Consider the following 16922-nt stretch of genomic DNA (forward strand, 5'->3'; position numbering starts at 1 on the left):
TATATATACACATACTATACTATATATACACTATAACTATATAACATATATATATATATATATATATATATATATATATATATATATATATATATATATATAAGTTATATAGTTATAGTGTATATATAGTATAGTATGTATATATATATATATATATATATATATACATATTATATATAACTTATATAAACTAACAGTTTGCAAATGATTTGTACGTACTTTATTACTGTATACTTATTATAAAGTGTTAGTTTCCCCCAGTGATACTCTGCAGATGCATCCTAACCCATAAAGATGACATTATGTTATATAAAACAATGCGGATATTTAATGTTGTAATGCTTTAGTAATATCATTATGTCTATACCCTGTCAGTTATCTTTGTTTGCTCAAAATTATGCCATTCTGCCACACAAATTAATAAAAAAAAAAAAAAACGCTTGTGTGAAATGTGTGCTAAGAAGACATTGGTCATTTAATTTACTTTTGTTATGGTACATATGAACAGTTTTTAAAGACTTTATTTGAAAATGTCAGTGCAGACAATCTCACCTTTCATACTACTTTGGTCATAAATAAATAAGAAATTTAATAAAAAACAACTAAATGGCAAATATGTGTTGTATAAGTCCTAAATTATTCTGCATATCACGTTGGCTGACAGAAAACCACAACAGCAACAGCAAAATGTAAATGGAAAAGAAACAACTGCAGATGTGTCAGTCTCTTCTTACTCTTTCCCTCCAGTCACTCGGATCACCCATATGGCATCAATTTTAAATTGTTCCACAACTCAATAATTTGGTGTGTAATGTATGTAAACTTTAGTTTACATAATAGTCCAGACAGTTATTTAACAAGAATATAAAAGCATCCGGCTCATTCTGTGCTCACAGAGGACATAATAAAACTCGACATGATCTGATGTTTCAGTGGTTGAGATCATTTTAATAAATGGTTGTAACAGAAAACATGAATAATTACCAAAAAAAAAAAAACTAATCTGAATTCAAATCTGTCAGTTTCTAGAAAAATACTTCATTGCTCACTCATCATTTTGCTGAAAAGGCAATACGGGTATATATGATTTGTAATTAAGGAAGTAAAAAGTAAAATCTAGTGTTATGCTACTGTATGTGGATAAGGCTGGTGCATCAACATAGAGTGAGCCATTAAATACAAAATTCCCAGTCCTGAAATAATCAGGAAAATATCCCATTGTTGAACCATATTATTCATACTATATTTCTACAATACAATTTGATCACAAAAATGGACTCCTTATCTCTGAACAATAACTACCAAATATATAAACATTAAAAAACCATGAACATTAAACATTGTGCAATTTTTAAGCTATATACTTTCTACATGACCCAATGTACTGTATTTATTCAGAAAGACAAAAGCAGCCTTCTATAGTATAATCTGGTTTTTGAAGCTCCTGTTGAGATCTTTATGAGGCAAGACGATAGAGTTTCGAATGATGACCTCTGATGGGATATTCACATTGCAGCCTAAAAGGAAAATATAGAGTATAGATGGTCAGACAAGCTTCCCATTGTGGAAAAATTATTGCTACATAAATGCAGTAGCAAGAGGATACATTGTTATAATTTCTTAAGGAACAGCTCCACCTTCTGGACTGCACTTCCCATTACATCTCATTCATGTGTTTATAACACTCTTCAGATCATAATCAGTCATTTCAGTTACAACATGATTGTATTACATTACTGTTCAAGGTCAGTAAGGATATTATTATTGTTTTTTTTTTTAATGGAATTAATACGTATTCAGCAAGGATGCATTAAATTGATCAAAAGGGGCAGTACAGACATTAAAATTGTTAAAAAATAAATCAAATATATACAGTTCTTTTGAGCTTTTTCAACATTGATAATAATAAGATTTTTTTTGGAGCACCAAAACTGCATATCAGAATGACTTACAAAGGATCATGTGACACTGAAGAGTGGAGAAATGATGCTGAAAATTCTGGTTCTCAAATCTGATTGGCTGAAAGCCGTGCGATATCCTCTTAAGGTGACCGTCATGGCGGTCGAGCAAATCCATCATATTTTTAAAAATACTACTGTTGTTATGTCAAATATTTGACTCATATAAACATAGATCCTGTTTTACAATTCGTTTAGATGCTTTCACAGATGTGAGCTCCAGGCCGTCAGCGACCGTTCTGCGCTCATGTACCCACAGACAACAGCTTCATCTCGGCCAGTCCCTCGGGAATGTGCAGCTGGCTCTTATGTAGATATAGGTTTTAAACATGAGGTATAATTCATTTGGGGGATATAAAATGGGCAATCTTTGATCTTATTAATCTATTACTTGTTCCAGAGCAAAAAAATTTGGGTTAAGGAGAAAATTAAGTTTCATAACTTTATATTTAGGCTATATTTAAACTTAAATCCTGTACAAGAGCACTACTTTTGTACATTTTACTAAATTGTTTGCTTGCTTATTTGATTGTGTTTATTGTTTGCTTGTCTTTTATGATGGCTATTGTTGTTAATTTAAAATTTTTTTCAATAAATATTATTTTATATAAATAATATGCCATATTTGGTATTGAGAGAGGGTCCATTACAGTTTTTTCCAATTGCTAACACACTAAAATGACATGCACAGCACAATTATTTAAACTGACACACAGAGAGCAAAACTTCTTCTCAAGTCTCCAAAAGTCTAAACACCTTTTCTGCATTTCAAAATAGCACTTTTTAAATTCACTAAATACAGTTCTCTGCATAAGACACAACAATCTGACATAAAGTCACATGTTTGCCATTTCAAAACACTGCCATTCAAAATGACACTACATGAGCTAATTGGCCAATTACATGTGCCACCTGGCCAAACACCTCAGTGGTTAATTGTTAACACTTCAATCAGGATGTAAGCACTATGAAAAGACCACAGGTGAGAACCTTTTTTTTTACAACAACAATGGAAGACATTGCAGAGAGAGGAAGAGGAAGAGGAAGAGGGAGGTTGAGAATAAGAGGGGGAGGAAGAGTGAGAGGTAGGGGTAGAGCAGGTAGAGGAGTTCATGGCCAAAGAAGACAAACACTTTCAAATGAAATCAGAGCAACCTTAGTAGATCATGTCATCAACCATGGGTTGACAATGTGTGAGGCTGGACAGAGAGTGCAGCCAAACTTGAGCCGTTTTACTGTCGCCTCTGTCATCCGGACCTTTAGACTGGAGAACAGGTATGTAACCAAAATTTCATGTAGTACACATGTAGTATACCCCATGTCATAGTGTATCAGTTGGGTGACACCTGTTTACTTAGTGTATGACATCAGCCATTCATGAACTGTACAATGTACTCTACTGTGGGGGAAAATATTTAGGCTGCATTGTCCAAGCCCTATATATATTTTTATTTTATCTTTTCTAAAGGACTGAGAGACGACACCATGGTGGAGGAAGGGGCCAAATGTTCACCGGGGTACAGGAAGCTGCCATTGTAAACTTTGTTTTGGAAAATAATGAAATCAGATTACGAGAAATTCAAAGCCACATCATCCAAGACAACACCTTATTCAACAACATTCAACGAGTTAGTCTGTCCACATTGGCTCGCATTCTCAAGCGAAACCAAATCAGAATGAAACAACTTTATAAGGTGCCGTTTGAGAGAAACTCTCAAAGAAACAAAGAGTTCAGACGAGCATATGTGGATGTAAGTACTATATTGACTGCAGTACACTACACACAACATTGTTTCCCAGTGTACTGGATAACACCATATTGAGTGATTTTTGTTCTTTGTTTTCAGGGAGTACTGGAAATGGATGCTCATGCAATCCCACATGAGTTCATCTTTATAGATGAGGCTGGGTTCAACCTAGCAAAGACCAGAAGAAGAGGGAGAAACCTCATTGGCCACAGAGCCATTATAGATGTTCCTGGCCAACGTGGTGGGAACATCACAATGTGCGCTGCCATCTCCAATATGCATGGTGTCCTCCACCGTCATGCCAAACTTGGACCATACAACACAGCCCATATTCTCACATTTCTGGACAGACTTCACAACATTCTCATACCACCAGAGCGTATGAATGATGCAGACCATCAAAGAAACCGGTACGTTGTAGTATGGGACAACGTGAGCTTTCATCGTGCAGCCCCAGTCCAAAACTGGTTTGCTGACCACCCAACATTTCTCGTGCAATACCTCCCACCATACTCACCATTTCTGAACCCCATAGAAGAATTCTTTTCGGCATGGCGGTGGAAGGTATACGACCGGCAGCCCTTTGTGCGCATGCCTCTTGTGCAGGCCATGGAAGAGGCATGTGATGAGATTGATGTGGGTGCAATTCAGGGATGGATAAGGCACTCAAGGCGCTTCTTCCCTCAATGTCTGGCAAGGGAAGATATTGCCTGTGATGTTGACGAGGCGTTGTGGCCAGACCCGGCTGTGCGGCAAGATGCTGCCTAATTATTTTTCTTGCCTTTTTTTTTTTTTTTTACTGTAATATATTTTTTTTCAGAAATTTTCTTTTTCAGTTTACTTTTTTTGTAAGAATATTTTTGTTCAGTCCCATGTAAATATATCTGCTGTGCTTATGTTGTACTGACTTGTTTACTGTAGTGAAGGAAAAAAAATAAAAATGTTGCAACAGCATGTGTGTGTATCTGCAAATATTTCGGTGCATGTGAACAATCTGATACATATTTTAGTATTATGGCAAAGCATACTAAAGATGGGGGTGCTTTTCATTATGCCCAACAGTGTGTAGGTGGTTAGGCAAAAATCTGGTAATATGAATGAAGTGTGTGCCATTTCATGCAAAAGTTTGATTTTGATAATGCTCTGTGTAGTTTCGGTTGCAGTGCTTCATTTTGCAGGATATATGAGGTATTTTGCAGTTTGGGTGTGTGGTTTTGTGAATTGTGTTAAGTGTTTTGATAAAACCAGACTAGTCTGAAAAATTGTGTTTTAGCAATTGGAAAAAACTCTAAAAGGACAAAGATATAGCTTTCCTCAGCGGACATTCAAACAGATTTTTTTATAATGGATATAATATTATGGACGTTGACCTGAAAAATGAATGTTATATCAGATGCAGGTAATACACTCTTTTAGTCGATCTCTCTCACATAATACCATAATACTCTATCTATAAAATACAATAAAGCTTCAATAAAGCGACTCTTAAACTGTCAACTTGAGATTTGAATCCATGGCGGAAGGAAGTAGTTCTGCACACAAGACAATTTTTAAAGACACTCCGTTGTTGTTTCTTATTCATTTACACATTTGTGCCATCGAGCTGTTGTATAAACGCAATATAACACTCGTAGCCATGCAATATAGTTGTATATCAGCATGCTGCGATTACCTACGGCCGAATCACAGCTGTGCTGATTTACAGCCATATCGCACTGCTACGCAAGTCATATTGCTCATTTATATTATATTACATTACTTATCTATCTATGTTGCCACTAGAATTTGTAATAGATTCAAGATTTTCATACCAAGGATGGTGATGGATGGGGTTAGACCTCCGTCCCTGAACAGAGTCTCGCTGTCAATCTTGGCATAAGGATCGTTGGGATTGGGATCACTTGGAGTTCCTTCAACTCTTGCCCACTTTCCCACTGTACTGTCCCACCCAACAATACTGTTCAACACACAACAGTGGTCCTGAAACAGATACCCAGATATTTGATTGTTAATTCCACTTTTGTTTCTAATGTCTGGTTCCCATTGTTGCAAATGCGAGCCGTGACCCGGTATACCTGTAACACGGCTCCATGTAAAATGATGGACTCCCTCACTCTTACGCCTCCTCCAATCGTCACCCCTTTGCCAATTGAAACGTTAGGACCCAACTGAACAGAGAGAAACAAATTGAGTAGAATACAGAAATATATCTTTATATAAGTTGTTATCCATGTACTCACCACAGCAGAGGGATCAATGTTTGCTGTAGGGTGGATATAAACATCTCCTGAAGGTGGAAAAACAACTTTTTAGCTTTATACAAATAAAGTAATTCTATATTATTTCAGTCTTTCTACTTCAAAATTTCACATTTAATTAAATTGTGTTTCTTTGTAATTAATTGTGAAACTGACTAGCAATATCTAAATATCTGAAAATTGTTTCTACACCATATTTTTCAGGTAAATTATTTAATAATTAGGTTTAATAAAATGACAGCTTTATAGAGATAAGCTTGTTCAGAGAGAGAATACATCATGCAACATACCTATTATTTTGGGAGTTTTGTCTTGGTTTGTGGCCAGTCTCTCAGGATGTGTCTGATGATACTGCTTGAGGTACAAACGACTCGCATATATTGCTGACCTGTGTTACATTATAAAACATCATTATATATTAACAGTGGCAGAAAGAGGGGGAAGAAAACTCAATCAAAAGAAATACAGATTTACCCTGCAGACTTGATCTGACTCCAGAAATGCTGTGTTTTGTAGACAAAGAGTTTTTTCTGTCCTGCTAGGGTTGTAAAGATATCCTGTTCCAGCCGAATCACCTCTGGCATCTGCTTGCCATTAGTGAGCTCTTCTCTGTGGGGAAAAAATAACTAATTTAAGTGCAATCTGGTCAGACTGACATGTAAATCTCTGCAGTGAAGGCTGCAATGTGGTTTAGGGGTTGAATAATGTCACTCACTGGATTCTCTCTTGCTGGTTCCTCTGGAAAACCATCCCAATCTGACCAAATATATCTGGTGTGAACAAATAGATACCACAGTTGATAATGTCACTTACAAAAGTACTGGGTTTCTCCACAAAATGGAGCACCTGAAAGAAAATGAGTGATAATTAGCATCCTGTGAATCTTCTTAATGGCGTTTATTAAACTGCATGTTTGACCTTCACCTCATTTGAATTAGTAGGAATCAATCTTGTACATCTTTATTCATTCAGTACCTCATTTGTCTCATGATTTTCCACAATGCAGCCGTAGTTCAGAGATTGTGTTCTATTGGCCTGCAATGAGAGACAAGAGTAAGACTTTTGGATTAAATTGCCAAAATCATAGTATGCACTCTCTCATTTACTAAAGTTAAACCTACTGTAGTTCCGAGTAAGACTCCGCAATGATCCTCGCCATGTTGGCGGTGGAACCGGAGCATTTCCCGCAAGGGGAACTCAGAGCACACATCAGCATTCATGAGGAAAAATGCAGCCGGACCGCCAGACAGGATCTGGTCACGAAAGTGATAGATCCCGCCACCTGTACCCAAGGCGGCAAACTCCTGCAGGTACCTTTAGTAAAAGGTTATAAAAAAAAAAGATAAAGTGTGTTTAAGCCTATATATTTGACTGTTTTTAAATCAGATCTGCAACACAAAATATCAATATAGTTAGAGTGATTCTATAATTGGAGATACATTTTGCATTTCAAAAAGTTAAAGTCCCCCTGTGGTGAAAATCAAGTTTTTAATGATTGTATGTCTATCTGGTGTTTTTAATATGCTTTAAGACAAACCATGTGCAAATTTATGTCAACACCATTGCTGTATATTTTCTTCTTAAATCTGCAGTGATCTAAAGACAGTTTCAAAAAGGCGGTTTGAAATCACTGGTGTTTCTGACGTCACAAACTACCTTGAAACCAATCACATCAACTTGTGATCGTCAACGAGTGGATTTCTGAGCTGGCGTGAGCGAGTGGAGGCAGGGCTAATTAGCATATTCATAGATCCACGTATATTAAATGAGGCAAGGGTGTAGAGTTACATTCAAGATATTTTAAGGCATGAAGAAATTTTTTTCAAGGAATTTTTTTTTTAAATGTGTCATTTTGGTGACCAAAGATGAGCTTTAAGGAATAAAATTATTGACTACAGGGGGACTTTAAGGAAAAATACTCTTCAGTAACAGAAATTCTATCGAGTATCTTATTGAAAACATATTAAATTTTAATAATTCAGTGCTTGCCAAACACAAGTTTTTTAAAACTTTTTTTTTTACCTTCAAAAGTGCCCTAGAACCAGTTTTCACAAGATGTAATATAAGTCTAAGGTGGCCCCTGAATGTGTCTGTGACGTTTCAGCTCAAAATACCCCATAGATTTTTTTAAATTAATTTTTTTAACTTTGGGGCATCATTAACTATGCAGCGATTCTGGCTGCGGCCCCTTTAAATCGTGCGCTCCCTGCCCCCCGAGCTCTTGACTATAATACAGTGCATTTACAAAGTTCACACAGCTAATATAATCCTCAAATGGATCTTTACAAGATGTTCGTCATGCATGCTGAATGCATGCATCGATTCCTGTGAGTATAGTATTTATTTGGATGTTTACATTTGATTCTGAATGAGTTTGAGGCTATATGCTCTGTGGCTAAAGCTAACATTACACACTGTTGGAGAGATTTGAAAATGAAAATAGCGACGGCTCTTGTCTCCATGAATACAGTAATAAACGATGGTAACTTTAACCACATTTAACAGTACATTAGCAAAATGCTAATGAAACATTTAGAAAGACAATTTACAAATATCACATAAAATATCATGTAATCATGGATCATGTCAGTTATTATCGTCAACTCTGTTACTATCAATTCTGTTACACACTGTCAACATACTCTACCATGGAAACAGAGTTTGACGGTTACAGAATTGACAATTTTAAACTTTTTAACCATAAACTCTAAGAGCACAAGGCACTAATGAAATCATTAAAGACTTTTAAACAGCCCACTGTGTGATCAGTGATCAGTTCTGTTTTCCTTTTGATATTGTGGTAATTTTGACGTTTTAAAAAATAACACTTGGTGTAACAACTTTTTAGATTAACATAGTTTCATAGAGAGAGCACATATACCTTTCATATACTGCTTCAGATCTTATCGGTGAGGGAAAGTGACATCTTTTCCTGTTTCTTACATAGTTGTGGGAGATAATTCCACCAATTTAAAGACAAAGTATGGTACAGTAACAGAATTGACGCAAGATTTATAGACACAAATTTTATAAGATAAACGTTATTTTTAATCAATTTAAAGCTGCAGTCCGTAACTTTTTTTTGGTTAAAAATGATCCAAAATCCATTTTTGAGCAAGTACATAACCAGCCAATGTTCAAAACTATTCACAACAGTAAGCTTGTAATAATGTTTTCTAATTCAAATGGACTGGTAGTTTTCCACGAGAAAATCGAGCATGCAGCTGTTCGTCTTTGTGTCATTACGTCATGTCTGTTTACATGAAGATGGAGTCCCAGCTAGTAGGCTATATCATGTGAGGATGCTGCTGGTAGTGGATCATTTCTAGCCTTTTCTCACAGCAGCTGCAATAAAAACTTATTCCAAAGTACAATATCCACACTGATGTGGTGACTAACAGCAAACATTAGATTCATCCGCACTGAGGAGCCGTGCCGATGCACAAGCCACATAAAGATGATAATTCCGCATATAACTGCAATTGCAGGTTTCAAACAGAGATGGCGACAAAGAGGCAAAGCTTACAGAGTGCAGCTTTAAAGTCCCCCTGAAATCAAAATTTAAGTTTTTTAGCTTTTAGTATGAATGTTAGCCTTAAGGTTATGAATAAGCCGGTGTCTTCCAAAACAATGACAAAATTCGCATTTAGGAAATATAAGCATTCAAAACGTACAGTCTCTCACTTCCGCTAAAATAGATTTTTCATGACATCACATCACACTTCATGTTTCTCGTCCAATCTTCTGTCCAATCAAATGCTCCAGAATGCTGTATATAAGCGATATAAAGGACATTATGAGGAGGAACGTTTAGAGATTAGAAGGAAACAAATATTTTACTGAGTCTAACGGCTCTGGCCGAGCTGTAACATAAACGAAACGCTATTGGCTATTTAAAAAAAGGGGGCGGGGGTGTTCGATATATATCGCTGTCTTCCTGTTTCAGTGGAAATTACATCAACACACTGAATAATGCTGCACGTTCCAAAACACTTCAGTGGGCCTTTAATGTTGTAGAATTAGGAAAACACTATTTGGGGCTTTTATAAATAAAATAAATGAAATATTACTGAAGGAAAAGGAAAATAAAATATTTTGATTACACACTGATAGGCTACATGATGGGGAAAAAAATACACCAACTAATTCAGACAACAAGAAATCATGATTTTCAGCTATATAAGATACTTTTTACAGAAATTATGACCATTAACAACTTGTGATCCATGACAATGAGTAGCAAATTATTAAAATAATTGAAAATATAACTATTTTAACAAATAATACTAATAATGACTTTGGACACCACATACCTGCAATTATAGAATCACTCGCATTCATATTATATAACACAATAATAAAAAATAATTTAAAATTTTTTTTGTTTTTATTTAAAATAACTCGTATTTACCTTATTGGGATTTTAAACTCCTGCTGAGCACAAGAAATGAAGCGGTTCAGCTCATCATTGGGCTGATAAAATCCTATTAGTATGATCTCTTTCATATCAGGAACCTGTGAGAGAATCAAACATGGCAGACTTTCAAAACAGATATTGATTACTGCAAATAACGTTCAATTCAATAAAGTTTACTAGTGATTTAAAGATAACCAGTGTCTTACTTGAGCACAGGCTTCTATGTGATGCTGCAGCATGGGAACTCCTGCCACAGGGAACAGCGGTTTGGGCACCTCGAATGACAGGGGGCGGAACCTGGTCCCTGAACACAGCATTTTAATGAAATGCGTCTTCTATAAAGTGTTCATCTCCGCATTTCTTAGTATTTGCTACGTTTATATTAAGATTTCATCTGATTTTTGTTGTCCTATATCGGACGCTATCGCATGTCCTTTGCGCCACGTCATCATAATGTGATACAGTTGTTGCAATATTCATCTTTCATTCATAACATTCGCACAGTTCAAAGAATAACTAAAGTCTCACCTTTTTGAGGGCCCCCAATTAGGATAATCGCTTTTAACATGATGCAGTTCACTCTTCAAGACCATTAAACACTGATTTAATACGCTGATTATATCACGTCCACTTTTTATGTGATTATTTAATGTAAATATTTTTATGAGAATGAAAGGTTACAAATTTTTGCTTAACTCGAAACGCGAAACTGACTCCGAAACTTCAACATAGGCGACCGGTTTTATTAAATCTATTCAGTACAGTAATGCGGAAGTGAGTGTAGTGTAACCCCGCCCACTGTGACGTGTCCGCTGCACTGCATAATCTGGTCATCTGTTTGTGTTGATACTGTTTAGAGGAGATATGGGTCAACTTATGGACAGATTGGTCCAGTTGTTTCATATTTAGGTCAAACAAGCATTAAACAGAGTTAAGTAAAGAATACAAATCCGGCCTCATGATTCTCATACAGACAGATAACAGAAAATATTCTTAATGTTTCTCTTTTCACCCCATTTCACATGAGGACAGATGGGTCAAATATTCTACCACAAGATGGCAGACCGACTCTTTCTTCCCCAGTTTAGTCTTATTTACAACTTTTATGTGATAGCACCTGCAGAATGGATGTCTGAGACAATGAAAAGAAGAAACCTTGTTAAAAAATGTAGTTCAAAATAAAACAAGTTCTTAGAAATGTAATCTTTTTATTTGTATTTACTGTAATATTTTGGATTTATACATTTATGTGCATTTATATCAACACGTAACATTTATACAATTTTCTAATGACTCTAAAAATCAGTGTGTAACAATTATGTAGAAATTACTAAAATACTTTTATTGGGCCTTGCATACATACAAGGGAGTATATATATATATATATATATATATATATATATATATATATATATATATATATATATATATATATATATATATATAAAAAGAATAATTCATAAATATACCTGCGAGCAGCAAGTGTTGGGGTTCAAGCCCTTTAAGCACATGTGTAAAAAAGATATGAGTTTTTTAATTAGTAAGCCTGTAATCATCTCGATTATGGATGGAAAATACCATTTACAGCTAATTTACCATATAGGAAATACTGTATCTGGGTTTTTAAAACATTTTAATAGTTATCAAGGTTGCGCCAAAAACCTAGGACTAGTTTGCCAAAGTTGGGTTTTGAAATAATCTCCAATATTTAACAAACGAGTCGATGGACAGCTGCGGTCTTAGAGGCAAAGCTGCTCAGAATGAGTTTTACCATACCATGAATGTCATGAGCGTGTGTAAAAAACAAAAAAAAAAACACATGATATACAATAATTCACGCACATGAAAAATGTCATTTTGCCAATTTCTTTTGAATTTCTCAAAGGCCTCAAGTGGCACAAGTCAAACAGGCCCAGCGAGTTTCATTCTGATCGGCCTCCATTAAACTTGTCTGATATCTGCTCAAAATTCGTTGGCCACCACCGGCTGCATTTGTCAAGATAAGCAAATGTCCACAAAAGCAGTTTTGGCACCTTGAACAAAGACACTGCATGCCAATTTTCAAGTCAATCAGACTTTGGGTTGTGTAGTAATAGCCATTTTTAAGTTTGTTTCAATGTTATAGCGCCACCAAGTGGCCAGTCACCGCATCCTTTTTCATGCAACCACAGAATGAGCTCTGACATATGTGTGCCAAGTTTGGTGAAAATATCTCATTCTGTTCATAAGTTATAGCCATTTTAGTAAAAGTGGCTCCACATACACATACAAAACATTTTGGCATACCTTAGAGACCATGAATTAAAATTTCAACTTTTTGATAATTATTGACAATCAGACTCCAGAGAATCTTGCTGCACTGATTTGGTTCAGATCGGGCCAACAAACCTAGGACTAGTTCGCAAAAGTAGGTTTTTCAAAAAATCCAAAATGCCCCCCCCCAAAAAGTTCAACCATCAAATCCAAGGCATGCAAATAAAAAAAGGAGTTCTGCCTGGAAACATCCATTAACGAAGATGCATGGTATATATTTCAAGAGAGTGAGCAAACTCAGAGCATTTTACTTTTAAATCCAGCACATATCGTCCAATAACAAGTAAACTAAGAATATACTTCTCCCAGGAAAATCACTTTTCTTGAACATCAAGTGCAGATCGTGGATAAACAGGTAAGTAAGCACACAGGTAAGTTATTTTCCTTTGCATCAGAGCAAAAGGTGAGTTCATGAATCCTGCAGTAAGGCCAGCCGTTGACTGAGAGCAAGTGTGAGGTTTAAATGCAAGTCTAAACCAGGTGATGATGAGCTGCAGGTGTACATGATTACAGTAAGTGTGAATGAGTGCTAGCGGGACAGAGTATGCATATGAAAATTGTATATTTTTGCTCAGTTTGGGCCTCTGAATAAAAATGAGGTTATTTCCCTTTTCAAGTGTGAGCTCCATATTAACATATGGGCCCTAAAAGCCTGATCTATCAATAATGATACAAAACATACATTTTTAAAGCTAAAAGTAAACAAAAAATCACAAATGTTTAGGTTAAAATGTCATTGTCAGTACACTACAGCTGCAGTATCTTATACAATAGCAAGTTATGATGTGACATGTAACATGAATGTTGCGCTGATGAAAATAACCATCTTTCAAAATGAAATGCAAGCTTGACCAGTCTGAAACAATATATACATTACAACATTCTATGAAAAGAACTATGCAGAAGCCCTTATTCATGTCTGGTATGAGAGGTGCTGATTGATCTGGAGGTCCAAGTCTTCATGGACATATAAGGTTCTGGTCTCAAAAGAAGAAGACCACACAAGCTGTTCTGTATACAGTGTCTCCTTGCTTGTCTGCCCCAAATGAGAGCCTCTCCATTCTCAGACACAAAGCATGTAGTGTTCCTCTCACACCACTCTGGATATTAAGGGATGCCCCCTCTATTCTGTCACACCCACTGTTTCGGAATGTGTTATGAGTATTGTCATAACTCAAATGCAAGGAGGAGAAGAGAAAATGTGTTTATTAATGGTATAAGAAATTTATGACTTGTGTAATGCAGTTTTGGCTTGTTTATTGCTATTAGTATTGTATGTGGTCATCCAGTTTTACAGTATGTTTACATGTAAGCACTAGTCTTGAGGCTCTAACTGAAGCTTTGACTGAGATTCTTGTCACGATTAAGGGTTCGTTCAATTGACCCTTCACCGGAAGTTTGATTGACAAGTGATCTAACCAGTCATAACGCCATGGCATATCCGCCATTTTGTTCGACAAGGAGTTAGAAGATTAACCTCGGTGGACTTGAACTTGAAAAATGGTGTGTACTGATGTATTTCCGTGATTGAAACAACATACCTTCTGATGTTCATTCATGTTTATTTGATGCTATAAATGAAGAGATGATCGGTTTACGAGCCGCTTGAGCTGAGGCACTACAGCGATCTGTCACGACACATTAAAGAGCCACAAAACAGTCAAATTTCTTAAAAAATTACACAATTTAAATGCTGGGACTTTGTTTAATATCACAAGTAACCTGCTTCTAACTCCTGACTGCTTTGACGGACAAAATGGCGGATTCGGTGTTATGATTGGTTAGATCACTTCTCAATCAAACTCTGCGAAGGGTCAATTCAAATATATATTAAACTTTATTAAATATACATTAAATTCTGCAAGCAATAAGAATTATTCAATTATGCAAAGAATTACGCAGCATTAAATGTGTTTACGTGAATTCCACTGAAACAGGAAGATAGGGCGGGACATATTGAACAGCTCCTCCCCTTTTTTTCAATTAGTCAATAGCACTTAGTTTTATATCACAGCTTGGCAAAGCAGCAGTTTCCTTCTATTCTCCAACCGTTTCTCCTCCTTATCTCCTCCATATTGCTTTAAAATACAGCATTCATGTGCAGAATTCAAACTGGTCCGATACGTTTTCTGGTCTGTGCCGAATTGCACATATGATCCGCTCTGTGCTATCGTGTCTCTGGACTGGAGAAGACTGTGCGAGCGGTGGTGGTTTTCATGACACTAATGTGAAACCAGACTTCATTCGCCTTAATGGAAAGCATATTTACACTGTCTGAATCGTTCCCTATCCCGTTTATATAGTGCACTATGTGCCATTCACCATGTAGAAAATAGTAAACGTGTGAACAAGTGACCGATTTCGGCGCAGCTTCAGCATCTATTTATAATAGAGGGGGCGGGACACTTTAGTTTTCTAGAGAGCATTTGATTGGACAGAAGATCTGATGAGAAGCTGAAGTACAGAGTGATGTCATCAAAACCATTGATCCATATTGGCGGAAGTGAGAGACTGTAAGTTTTGAATGCTTATATCTTCTAAATGCGAATTCTTTTGTAGCACACTAGCATATAGATGAGAGTAAGACTAACATTCTTACTAAAAGCCAATAAACTTCAATTTTGATTTCATGGAGACTTTGAAGAACATACATAGGTCTACTTGTACTTTGATATAAGAACTGGGTACACTTTATTTTAGTGTCCTTGTTATATGTCATTATGAATAATTGCATGCAACTAACATGAACATCACTTCTATTAGTCTTTAAAATAATGCCTAATTTATTCACATAATCAACATCTCACACATACTTTTCCAGTATTTATTTGCACAGGCCACAAACTGGTGACTGTAAGCAGTGTTTATTGTAATCACTTTTTCAAAAAACTTACAAAAATGAACACTAAAACCTTAATCCTAACCGTATAGTAAGCACATGTAGTTCATTATTATTACTCAGTACTTACATGTATAATTTAAGTACTGTAACATGGATGCCTTAAAATAACTGCTCCTATCATATTTAAAAGGTAAACAGTATCGACCAGCCTTATACCTGTTTTTCATTCTGGAACATTCCTTCCATCATATTCTCTCATTCAGTGCCATGAAATCAGAACATGCACTGAAAGATCTAACAGATTTTTTGCCATGACCTTCAAAGTCGTCTGAAAATTTGAGACTTTATTTACTTCAGGCGTCATCTTTAGTCCTGTTAGGTCTTGATAAACAAATTAAATGAAGTCATGTGGAGGAAAGAGCAATGACCTTTTACTTGCTCTTGAATAAATAATTCTTGAATTTTTGTAAGTTTTTTGAAAAATTGATTACAATAAACACTGCTTACAGTCACCAGTTTACCAGTTTGTGCAAATAAATACTGGAAAAGTATGTGTGAGATGTTGATTAGCACTTCTTATGTGAATAAATTAGGCATTATTTTAAAGATTAATAGAAGTGATGTTCATGTTAGTAAAGTTACAGATCTCTTTTTTTACTTTTGGTTGTAGGCTTTTTTTGGATTTTTAAAAACAGTTGCATACTGTATTTGTCTTCTCTATGATATGCACTTCATTAGAAGTGTAAAGAAGATTCCAAGCCATGAGAGATGTTTACATGAGAGCAAAGCTACGAATATGATAACGCCTAAATTGGTGGCAGTTAAAAAGGAGATCCTCACTCTTTTTGTTTTTCCTAATAAGTCTGTATAATGTTCCTGCGGGAGAGCCAAAGATATCCTCCTAGAAAGAGGCAGAAGTGAGGGTCTTTTCATGACGTATGCTTAAACCATTGTTTTGTTTTTAACAATAGAGTCTGGATTTTGCTGAGCAGAGTTTAAAACCCACACAATAGTAATGTGTTTTTCAGCTTTTTGCCTAAACAAAATGAGACTTTGTTTTTAAATTTCCTATTTGAACATCTAATGGAGGACATTTCTTCAGATGTCAGCAGTTACACCTGGTCAGATCATCCATCATGACTCAAGACAACACATCCAATCTCATCTTTATGGTTATCTCTGAGACTTCTATTACCGCTGAGGATTGGACTCCCAGTCTCGCACAGAAAATAAGTGAGACCAATTTAAAGATGTGAGTTTGACTGTTTCAATCCAGCAGCAATGGAAAGTTCACTCACCAATTCCCCTTGTGCTGAAGCAAAACAGCACAGGAAGCTATTTTATCTAGGAGACATTCCCATGTTGTGTCCATCTTCCACACACACG

The 16922-nt window shown here is 35.9% G+C and overlaps 1 protein-coding gene across 1 annotated transcript; it reads right to left on the reverse strand.

Moving 5' to 3' along the window:
• Positions 1–938: 938 nt before the first annotated feature.
• Positions 939–11144, reverse strand: gmppab (GDP-mannose pyrophosphorylase Ab). Its single transcript, XM_067373557.1, has 12 exons — positions 10910–11144; positions 10588–10685; positions 10376–10479; positions 7086–7278; positions 6940–6999; positions 6680–6810; positions 6439–6573; positions 6255–6352; positions 5947–5993; positions 5782–5874; positions 5518–5686; positions 939–1517 (listed from the first exon to the last, which is right to left on the reverse strand). The coding sequence occupies exons 1-12, from the start codon at positions 10947–10949 to the stop codon at positions 1417–1419; spliced, it is 1269 nt and encodes a 422-aa protein (XP_067229658.1). The 5' UTR covers positions 10950–11144; the 3' UTR covers positions 939–1416.
• Between the last annotated feature and the right edge of the window lie 5778 nt (positions 11145–16922).

Source organism: Chanodichthys erythropterus, chromosome 21 (genome assembly GCF_024489055.1).
Source record: "Chanodichthys erythropterus isolate Z2021 chromosome 21, ASM2448905v1, whole genome shotgun sequence".
Classification (NCBI taxonomy): Eukaryota; Metazoa; Chordata; class Actinopteri; order Cypriniformes; family Xenocyprididae; genus Chanodichthys; species Chanodichthys erythropterus.

Excerpts from the sequence above, each read along its gene's own strand:
- gmppab (XM_067373557.1), bottom strand. The coding sequence starts at position 10,949 with ATGTTAAAAGCGATTATCCTAATTGGGGGCCCTCAAAAAG. Across the intron at positions 10,480-10,587 it reads ACATAGAAGCCTGTGCTCAA|GTTCCTGATATGAAAGAGAT; the intron begins GTAAGACACTGG and ends ATTCTCTCACAG. Across the intron at positions 6,353-6,438 it reads AGTCAGATCAAGTCTGCAGG|GTCAGCAATATATGCGAGTC; the intron begins GTAAATCTGTAT and ends AATGTAACACAG.